General features: G+C 38.3%; 1 protein-coding gene across 2 annotated transcripts in view; it reads right to left on the reverse strand.

Moving 5' to 3' along the window:
• Window positions 1-2,238: 2,238 nt before the first annotated feature.
• Window positions 2,239-21,598, reverse strand: part of LOC104592663 (putative glycosyltransferase At3g07620) — a 31,358-nt gene continuing 11,998 nt past the window's right edge. The window contains exon 2 of one of the 2 annotated variants that reach the window (XM_010252098.3): window positions 2,239-2,780. In XM_010252098.3, coding sequence (XP_010250400.1) covers window positions 2,300-2,780 — 481 coding nt within the window. In that variant the 3' untranslated portion in view covers window positions 2,239-2,299. Of the gene's footprint in view, window positions 2,787-21,598 lie in introns of both variants that reach the window. The other variant, XM_010252097.3, reaches the window with a different exon arrangement.

Genomic DNA, 21,598 nt, shown 5'->3' on the forward strand with positions numbered 1-21,598 from the left:
TATATTGTAAAAACTAAAAAAATGAAAAACCGACAAACTGAACCGGCGGTTAACCGAACTAGTCAACCGGTTAACTGACTAGTTTCAATTCGGTTCCGTTACCTGTTTTCCAAAAACCGATACTACCAGTTCGGTTCAAGAAAATGCCCTACGGTTCGGTTAACTGAACCGTGAGCACCCCTATATGTAGGGTGCTTACTACTTAGTACCTTATGTCGCACCTAGGGGTGTCAATTGGACTGGATTTGGTCCAATCCGATCCAGTCCAATGTGAGTCCATTACAAATGGACCAGGTCCAATCCAATCCAATAAATATTTTGGACCGGTCCAATTCAATGTCTGGACTGTCCAATCTGTTCAAATTCGTTTTAATTTAGATTGATTTCAACCCAAATCCGGTCCATTGATATCTATATTCTCATCTTATATCAATGGATTACATAATGACTTAATCCAACCCAATCCAACATAAATTTATTACAGACAAATCAGGTCCAATCCAATCTAATAAATATTTTGGACTGGATTGATCCAATACTCCATTGCAATATGCCTTGTTGGTCCACCCAATTTATCCAAATTGATTTTGGACTGGATGGGGTCCAGTCCAAAACAGGTCCATTGACACCTAATCGCACCTCAATCTTGGTGCGTTGATACCATTCCAACAAAAATGAGAATGAGATTCCAATTCCACCCAAACAGTTAAATGTTCCTGAGAACCAAATAGGCCCTAAATCTTTTTTTTTTTTAATCTAAACATCAAATCCATTGCAATTTGCAAGTGTTCGATGTTAGCCTTCTACATTTTAGTTTTGCGTGTCCGAAACTAAATTTCACGAATTTTCACAAACGCTTGAAACAGTGTATACTTTTTTTTTTTTAGTAAAGACACGTCAAACAACCCTATATAGGAACTGGAAATTGGCGTCCAACATTGTTGCTTTGGATAAAGAACCATCTATTTAAAAAGATGAATAAAAGTTTCAATTTCGGTGTAAAACAATAGATGGATTCAATTTCAAATTTGAGACATTTAGATCCAAGTGCACACTAAAAATATTTTCAATGGATTAACTCAATGATGAGGCACAGAGCATTTCAATTAAGCTGTACAACAGGAAGATTTATATGCTTTCCAAGCAGGTAGTAGCCATGAGGTATGATTTTGTTTTTGCTGACATGACAGTTGTTTTGTTTTGAAAAGCAAAAAATTACAGGGCCCCTCAATTGTCTTTAGAGTAAAGGTTCCAGCTCACTCACTCGTAAAGTCTCCTCCTGGTTGTAATATAGTAATAGGAGTCAAATACTGCTTTCGCGCAGCGTGTTTATTTTTTTTTCTTTTTCTTGGGGACGGGCTCCATTTTGTTTAGCCCATTTCTGCCAGCCCAATTGTTTTAAAGAATAATTCATGTTTTTGAAACCATCGGATTTTAAAACAAAAACAAATGTTGATGAAATATATTATATGATTTAAAACAAATATATGCTTTTCAAATCAGAAATTCAAGAATACGTTTTTTCTCATTGTTTTATCATAAACCAAAAATACATTTACAATCAATAACATGTTTTTCAAGTTTTGTTTTAAAAATCAATTTGTTTCCAAACTAAATGGTTTTAATTTGTTTCCGATCTCACAACACACCCTAAATTAAAATCAACCAGTAAGAAAAGAGAGAATTTTCATCACGAAAACCTTGTTATTGATAGAACTTTCAAAGCATATAATATCATTCTATAAAAAGCACAGAGTTGGGACTGGGCACCACTAAGGAAACGTATACAACGTGAATTGTACGTGTTTTTTGTTTCCAAAACTGAAACTAAAAACATGTTCTTGAATCCGGTTTATTTCATCTGATTTTTCAAGATGATGTTCCATAAACCATATAATTTCTATATTAGAAAATTTGTCTTTGTTTTGTGTTGGTTCCAAAAACATGTATTATTTTTGAAAAAAAAAACTTGTTTTTCCCTTTGAAATATAAAACATAAGAACATATTTTTGTTTTTTTGCTGATGTGGCGATTCCAAAAACAAACAAAATAACATTCATGTTGTAAAACTCCCCCTAAGAAAGCGGATAGTACTGGATGAAAATCTAGTTCACAACCATACCCACCGTCTACTTTTATCATGTCCTATCTGCCATCAACCCGTTGGTATTTTGCGTCTTCTGCATGTGTTTTCTTTTTCTTCTTTTTTTTTTTTGAAAAGAGTCTTCAGAATGTTCATGCATGAAAATAAATCCAGAACTCATAAACCAGTCAACTCAAAATGCAGAATACAAAAGCATCAATAAGGTAAACCGTGTATTCCTCTTCGCAACCATAATTGATAAGCAGTCATATGGAAGGAATCATAGCCTTTAGGAGTTGTGTGCCATTTGAAGTGTCTTCTAATTTTACATAGATTATTGTGCATTCTCAAGTACAGTTGTCTGGATATTGACAACAGTATCCGTTTCACCAAGGCTATGTCTCGATGGCTGATGATGACAGAAAACTTGCTCCAATCCAATACATTGGCAAAAGGAAGGTCATAGTGATTGGATATTATCACAGGAATGCAACCATAGTATATAGCATCGGAGATCCTCGCAGTATTGACTTCGTATCCCTTCACATGGAGACAATATTTGCTCCTCCTAAACCCTTCCTCGTATGGGAAAGGAGGATTTCCAGAAAATATGTCCATGCAAGTATCATTTGCCCATGTGTCTACCAGCTCTTGGCGAACTTGAGAGTTCTGTATGCGTCCAGCAAAGAAAACTAATCTGTTCCTATAATGAGAAAAAAATAAATAAATGCATAAAGCCATTTACGATGGCAAGTAAAAACAGAGCCATCACGGAATATACAGACCCCAATATAACCCACATAATCCTCTCACTTATAGATACATCTAGAGACCTATCAAAACACATTCCATTGAATGATAAAGACAAATAGAATTTGTGATGTCACTGTAATACCTCCCATACCTTTTCATCTCTTGATCCTATCTACCCAATTTTCATTATCACTTCATCATTGTACACATTGAAGGAAGGTGAACGTGTGCAAGCTGTATGTTTTTTTTTTTTTTTTTCTTTTGGTGAGAGCATCAACGATCATCATTCTTTTCTCTGTGGTTTGATCCAAGAGAGAGAGAGAGAGAGAGAGAGGACTAACAGTTTCAAATGGATTCTTTAGACTGACCGACCTATTTGATAATCCTAGAATCTGAAAAGAATTCTGTGGATTTGCTTTTAGTATTTGTTCTTTAAATTGAATTGTCTGGCCTTCATCTTAAACTGTTGTGCACTTTGACCTTTCCAATCCAAAAGCTTGGGAGATGATTTTGCTTTCAAATGTTTAAAATTATTATTCCATATCAGCCTTTGCAGCATCTTGGAAAAAAGTATGTATATCTAAAATAGAGGGTAGTCTAGGAATCAGAAGGCTCAAAACAGTAAACTTGGTCCTCCTTGGTAAGTGATATTGGAGATTCAATACCCATCCTGATAGCTTGCAGAGGCATGATAGTGGAAAAGTAGGGGCTGAGAAATATTGAAGGGTAATTGAGAAGAGTAACAGTAAATTCATGAAGGGGATGCTAGGTGTTGGTGGACATTGGTGGTTCTGTAATACCTTGGAAAGGGCACATGGTATGGCAACCTCCCCTCAATGGAGGAATTTCCAGCACTGTACCTGGTAGCTAGAAACAGAAATTCTATGGTGACAGATTGCTTTGAGATGCACAATGGGAGGTGATTTCGAGCTAGGTGTGATCATTCTTGACCCATTCTGAAAACCCAGCCTACCCCAGCCCGCAATATATCATCGTCCCATGCCTTATTAATGCAGGAGAAAAGGTCTAGTAGATCTGTTCTAGTGATTTTTACAGCAAAAATCACCCAAACTGTTTGAGAAATTCAATAGTGAAGAAAGAAAAACAGCTTTCTTAAGCTTGAAGTAATTGAATATCCTCCTTTTTCTCCTTCGAACAGCAGCTAATAATGTTCTTATATAAGGGTTCTATTTAGGTCGGCAGACAATAAAACCCTGAAATTACAAAAACACCCCCGTCCCAAAATAGTAAGGAAAACCCAAAAATAACTCTATATACCATGTAAGACTTCCTAACAATAATAATCCACTAGAAGTCATTAATTGATTGAGAAACAACCTAGGAAATCATCAAAACAAGAAAACAGCTAAATTCAAGCACAAGAATTCTTCACTTGCTCAGTTGCTTGTTCCTTCTAGATTTGCCTTGTGCTTCTTCATAATTAAGCGCTGCAGCCTCTACAACAGTCCCCTCCACTTGAAGAGGACTTGCCCTCAAGTCTTGTTTGGAGATGGATGGATGGTACTCAAAGAGATCAGCAACATTGAGAGTTCTAGATATATTCATGGAAGTAGGTAGGTCTACAACATAGGTATTGTTATTAATCTTCTTCACGATCTTGTAGGGTCCAATCTTCTTTGGCTGCAACTTGTTGTATTTCCCTGTAGGGAACCAGTCCTTAGAAACACCATTACTTCATCCCCTTCTTTGAAAAACTTTGGTCGTCTATGCTGATCAGCTGCTTCCTTATACTTGGCATTGGCCTCTTCTACGTGTTTCTTTACTTCTTCATGAATAGATATGTTGTCAACAAAGTGCTCCGCTACAACACTATATCCTGGCAATTTTGGAAGTGGCACCAAGTTTAAAGTATGTCTAGGAGTGTGCCCAAACACAATCTCAAATGGAGATTTTCCAGTAGATTTTGTTCACCATGTTATTATAGGCAAATTTTGCTTATGCAAGAGCTAAATCCCATTGGTTAGGCTTCCAACTAGATAGATTGTCCACACACATCCTCCAACTCCCATCCTTCTTTGGTGTAAGTAAGGCTAGAACGGCACATGGGCTAGCACAGATTTGCACAATTCCTTTCCTTAAAAGTTCATCCACTTGTCCTTCCAAGTATCTAATGCTCCTTGAGACTCATTCTGTAATGTGGCAAATTTGGCAAACTAGCCCTTGGAATCAAGTCAATAGCATGCTGTATTTCCCTCATAGGAGGTAATCTATCAGGTAATTCCTCAGGGAAAACACTTTTATATTATTCAAATAATGGTTTCATGGCATCGTTACACCGATAGGTGGGGAACCTTAACCCTTGGCAACAATAACATATATCTGCCCAGTCTCTTTAGATTCCTCCAAGAATCTAAGTAAGAAGGGTGTGCCTCTCCACTTGAGAAGTTTTGGGGCGTTCCTTCATTCCCAAAGGTGCAAGAACAATCTTCTGTTTATCTTTAGTGAAAATATAAAGATTATCCTTGCCCCTATAAGTGACATCATAATGGAATTGCTAAGGTCTTCCCAAAATAATGTGGCTAACATCAATATCCATAACATCAAATAGTAATTCATCAAAATGTACATCACCAAAAGAGAAAGCCACCTTGCACTGTTGTGAAACTTTTTTCTGGCTGAATCCTATTCACACAACCAGCAATGAAGGGACCGGTGCTAGGTCTTGTTCTTGTTAGCAAGCCTAACTACTCTACAATTGATTTGGAAATGATATTTGCTTTGTCCTGCTGTCAATAATTAATTGACATACACAATATCTTTTATTCTACATCGTGTATTGATCTTTTTCTCTTGTGTGTCGAGTATTGGTTACTTAGCTGCATGAAGAATACATTTGACTACACCAAAAGACCTCTCTTCTTCTGGAAAAGCCTAATGAATATCGTCTCCCAAAACGTCTTCTTCATCAACAACAGGCTCTTCATTTTGAGGTTGAAAATCTAGGCTGTCTTCAACTTGTTCAATCATATTCACTCCTCTTGTGCGTGGTTGTGGACAAGAGCTAGATGTATGACCACTTCCCCCACACCTATAGCGTTTATTCCCTATAGGATGTGCATAGGGGTTGTTACTTCTAGGTTGATTACCCTGCTGGATAGGTTCGTTTCATTGTATTCGAGGCTGAATTGGTTGCCCCTCTAGGCTGGTTCTTTTGTTGGAAAGTGTTATGGAATGAGGCAGTGGGCATTCCAGCCTTAGGAGCATCCAAGAGAGAGTGTTGGTTCTCCCTAACAACCTCTTTCCCCTTCTCAACAATAGTCTTAACCCTAGATGTCTCACGCAAGATGTCTTTCAGCCTTTACAACTAAACGAATAGCTTCATTCAAATCCCACACATCTTGGGCTGCAACTCTTTCTTGTATGATTGGTTTGAGGCCCTCAATAAACCAAGCAGCCTTTTGTGGTGGAGTTTCAGCCAAACTCATTACGAACTGAAAGCCTGAAAAATTCAGATGCATACTCCCTAACCCCACGTGTACCTTGCACACAACGCTGGTATTGTTGGAACAAGTATTGGTCGTAATCACATGGAAGGAATTAAGCCCTAAGTAACTGCTTCATTCTTGGCCATGTCCTTATAGGTTGCTTTCCAGCCCTAACTCTCTCTATCTGAACTTGATCCTACCAAGTAGTGGCTCCCCATTTCAGCTTATAAGAGACCAATTTCACCTTCTTATTTTCTACTGTCTTGGAAAAATCAAAGAATTTCTCCATCTCATGAATCCAATCTAGGAAATCTTCAATATGCAACTGTCCATTGAAAGTTGGCAACTCAATCTTCACCTTGTAATCCCTATCACCATTATTCCGTTTTTTATGTGGTTGTCTAGCTTCACTAAAATCAAAGTCTGTTGCTAGGGCTTGGAACGTGGTTGTTCTTGAGGCTGGAGTGCCTGAAACTGATTCCCTAGATCAACTCTCCTTGCTGGTACAGCAGGCAAACCCCTAGTTTCTTCTTGGCTCGAGGCTGTACTAGGTGGCTGAAGATTAGTCCTAGTTATTGCTTCCATGAACTGCCTAATAGCAGTTTCTAAACCTTGAAAGGATACAGCTTGTTGCTGTTGTATCTCTGATGGCTAAGAGAATCTCAGATCCATCACTGGAAGCATTGTTGTAGGCCATGTCTGAGGGAAAACTCAGGCTCTGATACCACCTAATGCAGGAGAACAGGTGATTTTTACAGCAAAAATTACCCAAACTGTTTGAGAAATTCAAGAGAAAGAAGAAAATAGAGTGAAGAAAAATAGCTTTCTTAAGCTTGAAGTAATTGTATATCCTCTTTTTTCTCCTTTGAGCATTAGTTGATAATGTTGTTATATAGGGATTCTATTTAGGTCGGTAGCCAATAAAACCCTGAAATTACAAAAATACCCCTGCCCCAAAATAATAAGGAAAACCCATAAATAACCTTATCTAATAGCTGTATACCCTATAAGACTCTTCCTAACAATAATAATCCACTAGAAATCATTAATTGATTGAGAAACAACCTAGGAAATCATCAAAACAAGAAAACAGCTAAATTCAAGCATGAGAATCCATGACTTATCCCTGTATGTGCAGGGATAACTGGATAAGGTTATGTACATCTGTCCCTCCCCAGACCCAGCATTGGTGGGAGCCTCGTGCATTGGGCCACCCTCTCATCCATGCCTTATCCCAACTATATGGGGTCAGCTACAATCCTGTTTTGCCAATCCAATCTATTTAAAGCTATATCCTTTGTTAAATTATTAGTGCTTGAATCATTTCTTACTACTTCTACCCATGTCCTTTTTGGTCTACCCTTATCCTATAGCCCCTTCAACTTGTAACAAATCATTTCTTTCTAAGTTCTAATTGGTATTGCTGATGGTCTTCTATGCACATGAAAAAACCATCTTAGTCTAATTTCTCTCATTTTATCACATATTGGGGCTACTCCTAGGTTCCTACAGATGACTTCATTCCTAATCTTATCCTTTCTAGTTTTCCACTCATCCATTTTAGCATTTGCATTTCTACCACACTCATTTTCTAAACATGTTTGTTGATTGCCCAACACTCTGCTCCATACAACATAGATGGCCTTACAACTGTTTTATAGAACTTTCCTTTTAGCTAAGTGGTATTGCCGATCACATAAAAGTCTAGATGCACCCCTCCATTTTTCCCATCCTGCTCTAATTCTTTGGGTGACATCCTTCTCAATCTCTCCCTTCTTATGGATGATTCAACCAAGGTACTGGAAATGGTCACACTGAGTTATCTGTTGATCTCCAATCTTAAGTGTATCCTGATTTACGCTTCTATTAAACTGGAGTTTTTTCGATTACATGTTAAGAAGGATGAACTTCGGAGTGAAATGGAGAAATTGGATAGAAGTATGAATATCCTCTTCTTCCTTTTCAGTGTTGGTTAACGGGAGCTCATTTGGATGGTTTAGGAGCTCGAGGGGGTTAAGACAAGGGGACCCTCTCTCCCCGTTGTTATTCATTTGTGTGACAGAAGCCCTTTTTAGATTGGTAGAGAGAGCTCGATTAGGAGGACTTGAAGGTGGGAAATGGGGTTAGAGATGGCCCTACTTCAGTTCGTAGATGATACTCTTTTTTTTTTTTTTTTCTGTAATGCATCTTGGGATCAAATCTGGAATGTGAAGGGGTCAGTTTTTATTTTTTATTTTTTCTTTGAAACTGGTTCAGAGGGGTCGGTTTAAGGCTGGTTTACCCCCTGAACTAGACCAAACCCTGAAACGCCCCTTGTAGGGGCATACTGAGGAAACCCTAGATACGATATGTATAGGTCAATACGCTCCAATACGTTACGATTTTTTTATCCTTGATTGGGAAATAGATGGCTAGACAATAATAAGGGCATGGAATGAGGTGGCACACTCTTCTAAAGGAAAGGAAAAAAAGATGATGGAATGAAGTCCCCAACAATGGATAAGATAAAGTTAAATTTTGACGAGAGAACTATGGGAAACCCGGGAATGGAAGGTATTGGTGGTATGTTTAGAGACTCCTCAAGCAAAGTGTTGGCTATGTACTTGGGACCTATAGGAGAAGGGTAATCACGAAGGGCTGAACTGATGGTGCTGTTACAACGCTTAAAATTTGCTAAGCAATTAAACTTCAGAAACATGGAAGTCAAAAGAGACTCAAAAGTGGTTACTTCTTGGACCACTTCTAGAAATAATGTACCTTGGATTTATAGACATGCCTTAAGGGAGATAGAAAGCCTGAAAGGAGACTTGAATGCCTCATTTACTTGGATAAGCAGGATGACTAATGGGATGGCTGACACTTTAGCTAAGCAAGGGGTATTTAGGCAGCAACTATTTTGGGCTTTATTGTAAGTTGTTATTGGGCATTAGCATTGTTGTATCAGGTCTCTGTATTCTTGGGTGAATGGATACCCACTCTGCTGTAACTCATTTCTTTCACCTATTGATATAATTAATCTTTTGCTGATCAAAAAAAAAAAAAAAAGATGGCTACACAAATCTGCTGAACTTATTAAACAAGGTAAAGCCTGTGATCAATTTTGATACTAAAATTTGGAAGTGGGATATCTCATGGTTATTCCTCTCAAGATCTTTTTTCAGGAGGCTTGATCAAAGCATCACAACCACTTATGACTTACTTAGCAGCAGAGTTTTTCTCCCTCATATACCCTCAAAGGTCTCTTTCCTAGAAGGGATTGCAGTTACAGCATTATATAAATACTATTTATATAAACATATAGTACAAATATCATAATATATAATGTTTAAAAATACATATATTTATTATAATAAAATATATTTTTTATAGCTTACAATACAAGTTACAATATTTATATTTATCAAACAGATATATTCAAGAGGGTTAAATTTGTAAAATAATATACTTTCAGATGTTTTTTTTTGATAAATAAACAAAGAGCTTATTAATGTGGAGGCGCCCTAGCAAAACAAGGGACTGTAAGGGAGAGACTTTACTGGAAAATGCTGTAATGTTTGATGTTTATTGGATCAACCTTTTTTAATAAGGGTTGACTTCTGTAAAGTTATCGTTTCTGATCAATATATATATATATATATATACTGTAGTCCTATGGTCCCTGTTGTACTGTAGTCTTTGTCTTCTTTTTATCTTTCATACCACCAAGGGCCCTTTTTGTAATTATTCATTTTTCACCTTTAGCCCTTCAAGGGGTCCTTTGTAAATACATATAATTGATATATATATATACTCTTTGGGTGTGGGGGTCAATTCATTCTGTTAGACAGCCCTGAAGCCTTTGGTGTTCTCACAAACTGGAAGATTGACAATTAAATATCAAAGAGAATAGGCGCTGCAAGCATCCACAGAGAGGCATGAGGTGTTACCTCTCACACAAACTTTATAGAAGATAGAATCAAAACAATTAAAACTGTGCCCAATACAAACAGTCCCTATTAACCCCTTGTTTAGCTAGCTAACCCATGTGCCATAGCATCAGCTGCTCTCCTAACCCAAGAGATTTTCAAGTTCATGTTTCTGGTTATCCATTTAAACCTTTTCATTTCATCCCTAAAACATCATAATAAAGACTCCAGGTGCCATAGTATACTTTCAGATATTACAACATTCAGATATTGAATAATTCAACTGCACTCAGAGGTACAGAAAAGCAAAATGGAAAATTTTGATTAAGAGTCCAGCGCCACATTCAGATCCTTTTGCTTTTTAGATATCAAAGTTAGTTTTTGTTCTTGCTTCAGCACTTCTAGGTCTGAATCAATCGAGTTTTTAGAGATAGGAGTAGAAACTTAAGTGAAAGGTGATAATCTTTGCATGGGAGGACAAAGCCAGTTTTACACAGTTGAGCTCACCAGCCCCAGTTGAGATTAGAGCAGGTCAATGTTCTCCAAAGAACCAGCCTCAGTTAAGTGCAGTGCAGTTAAACAATATCATATTGTACAGAAAAGGTAAAAGAGTGTAAGAGCGCAGAAATCTATTTGACTATCCCTACCATTTAACAAGATGAACATTTTCTTGTCTCCATATCCATCACAAAGGAAGTTCTCTTGGATCTTTGCATTCTTTTTTTCCATACTCAAAGCAGTGACATATAATATATTTGTAGGCTTTACAAACACTTTTGAACACACTAATCCTCCCTCCAACTAAGAGATGCATTTTCTTTCAACCAGCAAGCTGTTAATCAATTCCTTTATCATTAGATACCAAATATACCATTTTATGCTTGCCTCAATTAATAACCCAATGTATGAGAAAAGTATATTAAACTTTCAGTGGGTTCCTAGATGTGCTAAAATCATGGCTGATGGATTAGCAAGACAAGGGGTAAATGGAGCAGAATTGTTTTGGCATGAGGTCCTGAGGGGAGCCTGATGTAAGGATAAACTGGGGTACATAGCAATTGCTAGTCTACAAGTTTTAATAAAATTTTGATTGTTTTCAACCTAAGTAAAAAAAAGTATAAGAAAGGCAGACAACCCATAGCTCCTAAATTCCTTTCACGATTTTCAATCAAAGGTTCATCTTACATGCTTACACCAATCACTGCATTCTTTTTTCAGATTAATATATAGCAACAATACCACTTTCAAGCCCTTAACAGTGTTTCAAAAGGCATGGGAGGCGTACGCCTGGAGGTGCGCCTCCAGGCGAGGTGCCCCCAAAATGCCTGGAGGCGCATGACAAAAGCACCCATACCATTGAGGCGTCCGCCTCATGTACAGAGGCGTGAACAAAGCGTACGTTTCCAGGGAGGCATACGCTTCTGGCATCACCTTCGGAAAGAGGCTTACGCCTCCCACGTGTGGCAATTTAAACATGCACAAGATTTAATTGTTTTACTTTTTTAAATTTCTAATTGGTGGGGCCACGATTATATCATGGCCCCCAATGTAGGATCATGTTTTTAAGTGTAAAAGAGGGGGAAAATATCCCTCCTTCGATTATTTTCTTAACTCAAACCTTTAGGGCTCGAAAGAGAGGAACTCTGAACTTTGAAGTGTGAAACCTGCAAAGTGCGAAGAACAAGTCTCAACTCAGTTTCAACCTGCAACTTCGAGCAATCTGGTATGTGTATTTTTTTTCTTTTCCTTTCTTCTTTCGCACTTTGCAGCCTGCAACTTCTTTCTTCTTTCTTCTTCTTCACGTCACATACTCAGTCTCAAATATGGTGGTCTTATTTTTCTTTTATTCTTTTTATTTGCAATTGCAATCGAAGAGAGGTTGGAGTTGCTGGACCGATGTTGTGGAAGTAGGAGAGGATAATGTGGTTCGAGTAATCATAGATAATCATTCAAGTTATCTGCTTGCTGGAAAAAAGTTGACGGAAAAGAGGACAAAATTGTATTGGACTCCTTGTGCTGCACATTGTATAGATTTAATGTTAGGGTCCATTGGGAAGATGAAAGTTTTTAATGAAACAATTGAGAAGGCAAACCATGTCACAAAATTTATTTACCGCCATGGATAGGTTTTAAACTTGATGAGGAGTTTCACAAAAAACCAGGAGATTTTACGTCCAGCAATTACTCGGTTTGCCATTGCTTACTTGACATTGCAAAGCATTTATAAACAGAAGCAACCTCTTCAATCAATGTTTGCTTGTGAAAAGTGGAAAGGGAGCAATTGGAGTAAGCATCCTGAGGGTGTCAAGGTAAAACAAACTATAATGTTTGATGGTAGATTTTGGCCTCAGGTAGCATTTTGTGTAAAGACCACTTTGCCAATTGTTGTAGTGTTGAGAGAAGTTGATTCTGAAGTAAGACCCTCAATGCCTTATTTATATGAAATGATGGATTCAGCAAAGGAGCAAATTGCATTTGCTTGTGGTGGGATAAAGAGTAAATATATGCCTATTTGGAATAAGATTGATGAAAGATGGACCCCTCAACTTCATGTCCCTCTTCATGCAGCAGGTTATTATTTAAACCCACAGCTACGCTATGAGCCAAATTTTTCGAATGATCGTGAAGTAAGAGAGGGATTATTTGAATGTATGAAAAGGATGATTCCTGATAGGCATGAGCATGCCCTAGTAGATTGCCAGTTGGATATGTATGATAAAGCACTAGGAGATTTTGGTTGTGACATGGCAATTGATACGAGGAAGAGGTGATCTCCTGGTAAGTCGTTTATTTGTTTGATAATTAGTATGCAACTATGCATAATTCTTTTTTTTTGGATATTTTAAAGCTTTACTAATGTCTTGTTAAATGATATCTTTGTAGCTGATTGGTGGGCATAGTTTGGAACCCAAACACCAGAGTTAACAAAATTTGCTATTCGAGTTTTGAGTCTTACATGTAGTGCTTCTGGTTATGAAAGAAACTGGAGCACCTTTGAGCAGGTTATTATTTATTTTCTTATTTACTTTTTAGGTTTTTATGTAATAGTTGTGTTTTGTCAATGTTATTAATAATATATACTTTGTCTTTGTACTAGATACACACAGAAAAGAGAAACAAATTGGAGCAACAAAGGTTAAATGCTTTAGTTTTTGTGATGTATTAACATGAAGTTGAGGGAAAGAAACATGAAGAGGAGGGCAAGTGCAAGTATTGAACCCATTTGGACACAACATATGGAGGAGGATAATGAATGGATTATTGAAATTGAGGATCTAATTCTTCCAACTAATCCTTCTTGGGTGGATAATCACTCTTTGGGCCTTGAAATTGCCGTAGTTGAGGTGGTTGAAGATGCAGATACAAATTTAGTAGAGCCAACAACCCCTACCAGCAAAAAAGGATCAAGTGGAAGAAAGAGGGGCTCAAGTGATGGTGGCAACAAGACATTTGATCATAGAAATCAAAAGGGTCAAGCTATTGAATCTCAAACTAAGTAATAATTAGTGTATATTGATTCTATTCTTCTAGTGGTCCAATTAATTTTCTAGTTGAGGATTATTAAGTGAGGTGACAATTGCAATTGGATTTTGTTTGTAGGGACAAGGAAAGGCAAGAGTGTTGAACTAAATTTGATTGATGAGGATGAAGATGATGAAATAGGGAGAAAGAACCACATGATGTGGATGCAACTCTTGAAGCAAATGATGATGCCTTTGTTATTCTAGAAGAAGATGATTTAGAGTCTTTTGATTGAGTTTCAGTCCTTAGAGTTTTTTTTTTTTTTATCTGCATACTTGAATAAAGAATTTTATTTCACATTTTCACTATGTTATATTGTTAGTTGGAGTTGAAAATTGAGATTTAGAACACAAATATTGATTGAAATTAAGTCATTTTAGTGTTATATATGTTTTTATGCTCAAAATATCTATTTTTATTAACATACCCACTATAATAATAAAAAAATACATACTTGAGGCTTATGCCTCCTGCGTTCTGAACTATGTGTCACGCCTCCGCATTTTAAAACATTGGCCCTTAAGTATGGTTTTAACCACTCCAACCGTATACACCTACAGCCCTACAAAATCGCTGTCAGCCTACAAATAGCAGGTGTGAGAGAACTTTTCCTCTATCCACCACCTTGAAATCATCAATAAGACCAAAACTTTCTGCTTTAAGGACAAGTCAATGGGGGATGATCAAAACTTTCAAGTCCCTGTCCTAAGTTTTTTCGTGCAAGCCTGACCCAGCCAAGGCTGACCCTAGGCCTCAACATAGGCCAGGGGCCAAGGCTTCATAGTTAAGGCACAATATGTGCAACGTTTCAGGCAAGAAGCACAACTAAAGTGCCTCCTGTTCCTAGAGTCTTAAGTGTGAGGCACAAAGCAAAAAAAGCCTAAAATCTGAGTCATCAAAATAGCACCCTAAGATCAGTCAGCTAATTTTATCATCCAAATAATTTGTCAAAATTTAATCTAATCGGGCCCATCATCCTAAATATTTAGGTTAACGAAGTGGTCTCCAAAGATCAACCAAGTGATGTACCAAGATTTGAGAAGCAACCTAACGTATTCTATAATTATTTTTTGACAAGTCTAATTAAGTGAGGTGTATGTGAAATTTACCCCCAAAAACTTAGTACATAAGCTCTAAATTATAAAGAAAAAAAATATATATATATATATATTTCTTTTGTCAAGGATAAAAGACAGTTTGGTTGGGCCAAGTCCTTCCAACAAATATAAGAGAGTGTACAAGAGGAAGAGATTAAAAAGGCTTAGAAGTGAAGAAAAAGGGTGACGAAAGGAGGGGGGGTGGGGAGCTTCAAGTTGTCATAAGGGAGATAACGCTGACCTCGACAAAAGAAGGGCTGGAGGTTAGGCCAGGGCCAAGGGATAAGAAGGACGAGGGAAGTCAAGCTGGTGAGAGTAGTCTTGCTTTGTCTCAACAAGCTGACAAGGAGGGGGAGAAAGTGATTAAGAGCATGGTGGACAGGGAGGCTAGAATTGGCAAGAGTTTAGGGCTATTCTTTTGGGAGGTGAAGAGTTCGCTAGAGGAGGTTTTGAAAATTTTGAAATGAGAAAAAGGAAGAGAGAATGAAGAAGAATTTGCGATGGAAAGAAGAAAAAGTTTGGGATAAGGACAATGATGGGCAAGATGAGACGTTTGAAGCTGAAACTAGCCAATGTCTGAAGTGTGTGTCTGTGGGGGGGGGGGGTCTCATTCTTTCTTTTTGTTAGTTTTGTGTCATTGCAAGCCTTGCTGTAAGTGTTGTAATCTGCTTTTTATTTTATCAAAAAAATTTTTTTTTGATCAATAACACTTTCATTAAATCATCAGTAGAAAATTTATAAGTGGAAGCCAAACACACTTATCTTCCAAGAGCCACAAAGAGCCTCAAGAAAGGAAAAAAGAAAAAAAGACACTAAAGTTACAGATTAGCCCAAAACAGTGAATCCCTTTCTGCCCCTTGTTTAGCTAAACCGTCAGCTAGGGAATTAGCCGATCTTTTAATCCAACATGTCTTAACTTCCATCTCCCGCACCAGCCACTTGAATTTTTTTCTTTTATTCTTCAAAAACAATTAATCAATAATTATGCAGAATACAAGCATCCCTTAAAGAGGCACAAGATGCTACTTCTCCCAATAAACATGTAAGTTACAAATTACACTTGAGCCCAATACAAATGATTTCTATTCACCCCTTGCTTAGCTAAAGTATTTGTCATGCCATTTGCCAATGTCCTCACCCATTGAATCCTCAAGCTTATACTTCTAGTGAACCATTTGAATTTTTTCATCTCATCCCTAAAGCCTCAAATTATCGAGTTCAGTTCCTTCAACCATTCTACCACTAATTTTGAATCCCCCTCAATCACCACATTTTACATATTCAACTCATTTGGATCCCCTCTTATCCCAGAGGGGCTTGAGTGATTGCTCCAATCAAAGTTTAATTTCACAAAACCTTCAAGAGGAGACTACCAAACCATATTCCCTTCTTTATTGAAAGAGTTTGTAGACTCCCCCCCCTTGAATTTCTCCAAATATCATCAAAGGAGAACTAAGAGAATAAGTCCAGAGTTTTAATCCAATGTATTACCAGGACCATCACACAATCTCTCAATGCTTCTTTGCTCCTCCCCTTCTCCATGAAAATTATTGCATTCCTTTCTTCCCAAATAGTCCAAATCAAAGTTGTCGGCCCTCAGCCCCTCACACACCTCCACATGATTCTTCCCCTTCTCTTCAGCCAAGCAAAAACTAAGGGATCAAATAGCATATTTACGTCCTCTGGTTGACTCTACTCGTGCCCAAACAGTGAGAAAAACCATCCCCAAATATCAACAATAACAGGACAAGAGACAAAAAGGCAGTAACAACTCTCACTATTGGCTTTACATAGAAGACACCGATTTGGGGCTACAAAGAGAGAAGGGGAGATAAACTTTCCTAGCTCCCCTCCAAAAGGTGAAAACAAAAATTACAATGTAGCCTAGAACAAATTGTTTCTGCCCACCCCTTGCTTGGCCAAAACATCAGCCAAACAATTAGCATCTCTCTTAGTCCAATGCAGTTGAATCTCCATGCCTAGAGTTAGGAACCTGAATTTCCTTTTTTCATTTATATAGTCCTACAAGCCCGCCTCCTCCTTTTGAAGCCATCCAATAATGAGCTTTGAGTCCCCTTCAATTATTAGCTTGGAAATATTTAATTCCTTGGCCTTCTGAACTCCTTCCATTACAGCATAGGTTTCAGCTCTCAACTAATCACCCACTCCAATAGGGCCTGAGAAAAGAGCCCTAATGACACCACTTTCATCTCTAAAAACACCTCCAAGTGATCAACCACAGGGCCATTGACCAAAATCGAAAAATGACATGTCCTAACACAACTGAAAATCCACTTGTACCATCTATCACCAAAACCAAGATTTTTCATTACCTCAATCAGAAAACCCCAATCAACCAAATTATAAGCCTTCTCCAAATCCAATTTACAAATCAAGCCCTTTCTTCTTGATCTCTTAATCTCATCAACACACTCATTGGCAATTAAAATCTGATCAATAATTTGTCTATCCTTAACAAAGGCCCTTTGAGATGGAGAGATCAGCGAAGGTAAAACAACCTTAATTCTCTGGGAAAGCACCTTAACTATGATTTTGTACAAGCTGCTGATCAAGCTGATTGGTCTGTAGTCCTTAGGGCACACTGCATCAGGCTTTTTTGGGATCAAGGCAATAAATGTGGAATTCAGCCCCGGATTGATTACATCTCTCCCTAAGATTTTTTTTTTAGAAAAAGGTAAGGTAAAATTTTATTAATATTGAGATAAGATATAAAGGGATCCCCTAAGGAAAACCTTGATGGGGTCCAACCACTACAACCCCTGAACTACAAATCCCAAAAGTTGCTAGAATTCAGTCTAGCCCCCAACAATGAGGCATGAATCCCTTTAGTTGCCGACACCCAAGAGATTAATTTTCCAACTAAAATCAAAATTAAATCCACCTAAGTTCTAGCAGGAGCAAGTTTCGGCAACCCCTTTAAGTCCTAGCTCCAAAGCAACTCCTTTATTGAACCAAGCATTACCCATGCAAGGCGTACAGCAAAGAAATATTGGTTCCAAACTTTAACTGAAACAGGGCAGTGAAGAAATAGGTGACAGCTATCTTCAACACCTTGCCCACACAATACACACTTCTCCCAAAGAAATCATTTTTTAAAATCTCCCAACAATCTTGGTAGAAAACCATCGTAAAACCATCTAGGCCAGGGGCTTTGGATCTATCCATAGAAAACATAGCTTCTTTTATCTCCTCAATCTCAAAGTTTCTTTCCAACCAATCCTTAGAACTTTCAGTCAGTTTGGGCCAATCTAAACCACCAAGCCACACTCTTCTATCCAAGGGTCTCCTAAAGATTGATTTAAAGTGATTCACAAAGGCTTGGGCAATCTCATCATGATTGGTCAAGGTAACACCTTCCACCACCAATTCGGAGATGTGTTTTTTCCCATTAGCTAGAGCATTGAAAGATTTGGTATTTCTATCTCCCTCCTTAAGCCAATTATTCCTTGATTTTTGTCTCTAATTTGTTTCTTCCTTCAGCAAAAAATCCTCCAACTGTCTCCTTAAGCCCCACCTTTCTTCTTTCTCTTTCCTAAAGCACGCTTGAAGTTTCCCTTACATCTAAATCCTCAATCCTTTTAATTAGAACTTGCTTCCTCTCCTCAAGTCTCCCAAATTGATGGACGTTCCATTCCTTAATTTTGGCTTTGAGCTCCTTCAGCTTCTAGTGAAATTTCATGCCTTCCCATTCAGCCCTTGGATTGCTTCTCTCCCAGCATTCCTTAACCTTTTCAATAAAACCATCTGCACATAGCCACATATTCTCAAACCTCAATGGTGTCAAACCTCTTCCCTCCAAATCCACCTTAAAAATTAAGATAGGCCAATGATCATAAGTGATCCTAGGTATGGCTCGAGAGACTAGGTTACTCCAATGCTCCTCCCAATCCGAAGTGAATAAAAATCTATCTAATTTGGAACAAATTGGATTGGACTACAAGTTGGACCAAGTACGACTATTGTAGGCCAGTTGCAACCCTCTGAGCTCACACCCTTCAATAAACTGATTGAATTTTCTCATACTTGTGCTTATTCTCTGTCTCGGGTTCATAGTCTCATTAATGTACCTAACAACATTAAAGTCACCTCCCAAACACCAAGGCCCATCACATAAACCTCTAATGTCCTCCTGGTCTTCCCAAAAATCATTTTTTTCCCTATAACCATTTGGGCCATACACATTTGTCAACACCCATTCAAAGCCATCAGACACTTGTCTAAATTTAATTGAGACAATGTATTTTCCAACCAATTCTTTTTTTAACAATAACCAAAATTTCATTAATTAAAATAAAATAATGAATACAGCATCCAAGGGAAGGGGTAAACTCTCTTAGCCCTCCCCAAGGACAAAAAAGATTCAGTGAAAGATTTACAAGCATGTCCACAATGAATGAGCCCTTCCCACCCCCTGTTTAGCTAAGGCATCAACAAAGGAGTTAGCACTCCTTTTAACCCACTAAAGCCTTATGACCATACCCCTTGACAACCACTTAAATCCCTTTTTTTCATTTGCGTATTCACAAAGTCCATTCTCTTCTTTATCCAGCCAGCCAATAACTACCTTGGAGTCACCTTCAATGATTAGATTTTGTACATTTAGTTCTTTTGCTCTTCTTATCCCTTCCAACACAGCCAAGACCTCTGCCCTAAGATAATCACCTCCACCCACTAACTCAAAAAATAGTGCCAAAACCTGACCTTCCTCATTCCTAAAAACACCTCCAATACCTGAAGGTCCTGGGTTACCTTCACTGCCCGTCAAAATTTAGTTTAATAAACCCTTCAACTGGTGGAGACCACAATGGGGAAGGAACATCTTTCCTTGGCGCTGATTTAGCCACTTCCTCCCAATTATTAAGCAGCAAACCTGTTGAAATACCCTCAAATAATTTCAGGGATTTCACCCAATGTAACACTCTAGCTGTAACCATCTCCACAATTGCACTGAAGCTCCTTTCCTTATTATAAAATACCCTTTGAGTCCTTTCCTCCCAAACTGTCCAGCAAATAGCAGCTCTGGTGCATCTCCAAAGAATTCTGACCCTTCTCTTCATCCCACTAGTGACTGAGGAAGTGAACAAGATTAGTAAGTCCAGAGGAGAATTCCACTTGTAACCAAACAAAGAAGCAAACCAAACCCAAATAGAAAGAACAAGAGGACAAGAGATTAACAAGTGATAGCAGTTCTCACCATTGGATTTACAGAGAGTGCACCAGTTAGGAGACAGGCACCAGGATGGTCTTTTCCTTTGAAGTATGTCACAGGTATTGATCTTCCTCAAAAGAGATTCCCAACAGAAGACCCCTATTCTCGGAGGGACTGGCCTTCCCCATACTTCTTTAACAGGAAAAGTTAACCCCAAGTTTGCAGAAGGTTGAGACAAGGCTCTCTTAAAAGAGGCACATGAAAAAGAACTGGAAGGGGCAAGGACCCATATTCTACTATCCAGCTTAGAGGGGATCCAATAAGATTCCTTGTAAAAGTGCACATCAAAATCCATTTGGAACCCAATTTTGGGGAGAATGGATCAAAAACTGGCCACTTGGAAGGTTAGGTATCCTTCCAAAGGAGGGAAGATAACTCTCATAAAAAGTGTTCTAGCCAGCCTGCCTACCTATTTTTTGTCTCTTTATCCAATCCCTTCGGAGATGGTGAAGGCATTAGAAAAAAAGATGAGAGATTTTCTGTGGATGGGTTGGAAAGACTCACATAAGTATCATCTTGTGAACTGGGGGTAGATATGCAAACCCCACTCACAAGGAGGCTTGGGAAAGGCTCACATTATTAGGCAGCTGGCACTGGAGGTTTAATGCAGAACCAAATAACCTTTGGAGGAAGGTAATAGCTGAGAAATTTGGGCTGGACAGTTATGGTTAGGATTGTGGTCCCCTCCTTCAACTTATGGCTGCAGCCTCTGGAAAGGAATTTGTAGAGCTAACACCCAGTTCAGACATGGTATCAGGTTCAAAATAGGAGATGGCAGAAGGATCAGACTTTGGCTGGACCCTTGGACTGGGGAGAGATCACTTTAAAGAGTTGTTTCCTACCTTATTCGACCCGGCAGCTGACAAAGAGGTGCTGGTAGCTGATTCTTTTGTTCAAAGGGGAGAAAACATTTACTGGAACCCATCCTTCAGAAGGGACTTTCATGATTGGGAGATTCAACAGATAGGGAATCTCCTAGTTTTGCTTCAAGATCAGACTCTGAACTTGCAAAGTCAGGATTCAAGAGTGTGGAAGTGGGAGAAATCAGGAGTGTTCTCAGTTAAATCCTTTTACAGATTTTTAGTAGATGGAAATGATGCACATTTTCCTAGCCGGCCATTTGGGGGACAGTGGAACCCGCGAAAGTTAAACTTTTTGCTTGGGTGGCAGTTTTAGAGAAATGCCTAACAAAAGAGATGCTGTTGAAGAAAGGTTTTCTGTGCAATGACTTCTGCAGTCTGTGCAGTGGGGAGATGGAATCAGTTTGTGAAGATATATCTTGATGTGCATTATTAGAGTAGTCCTTGTTGTACAGTATCATAGTTCTTATTATTTTATTTGTTCTTTTTATCTTTCAGCCCTGTAAGGGCATTCTTGTAACTGTATATACGTTTTATCTCTTTAATATAAAAGAGGCTCTTTGGGGTGGGGGTCGACTATTCTGGACACCCCTAATTCTGTTTTCTCCTAGATCTGAATTCAGTTCACATGGTATCACACCACTATAAAAGAGGCTCTAAGGGGGTTACTATGAAGACACTCTTCAGCTTCAACCTGGTTGC

Source organism: Nelumbo nucifera, chromosome 3, assembly GCF_055504915.1.
Source record: "Nelumbo nucifera cultivar China Antique chromosome 3, China Antique-T2T, whole genome shotgun sequence".
Classification (NCBI taxonomy): domain Eukaryota; kingdom Viridiplantae; phylum Streptophyta; class Magnoliopsida; order Proteales; family Nelumbonaceae; genus Nelumbo; species Nelumbo nucifera.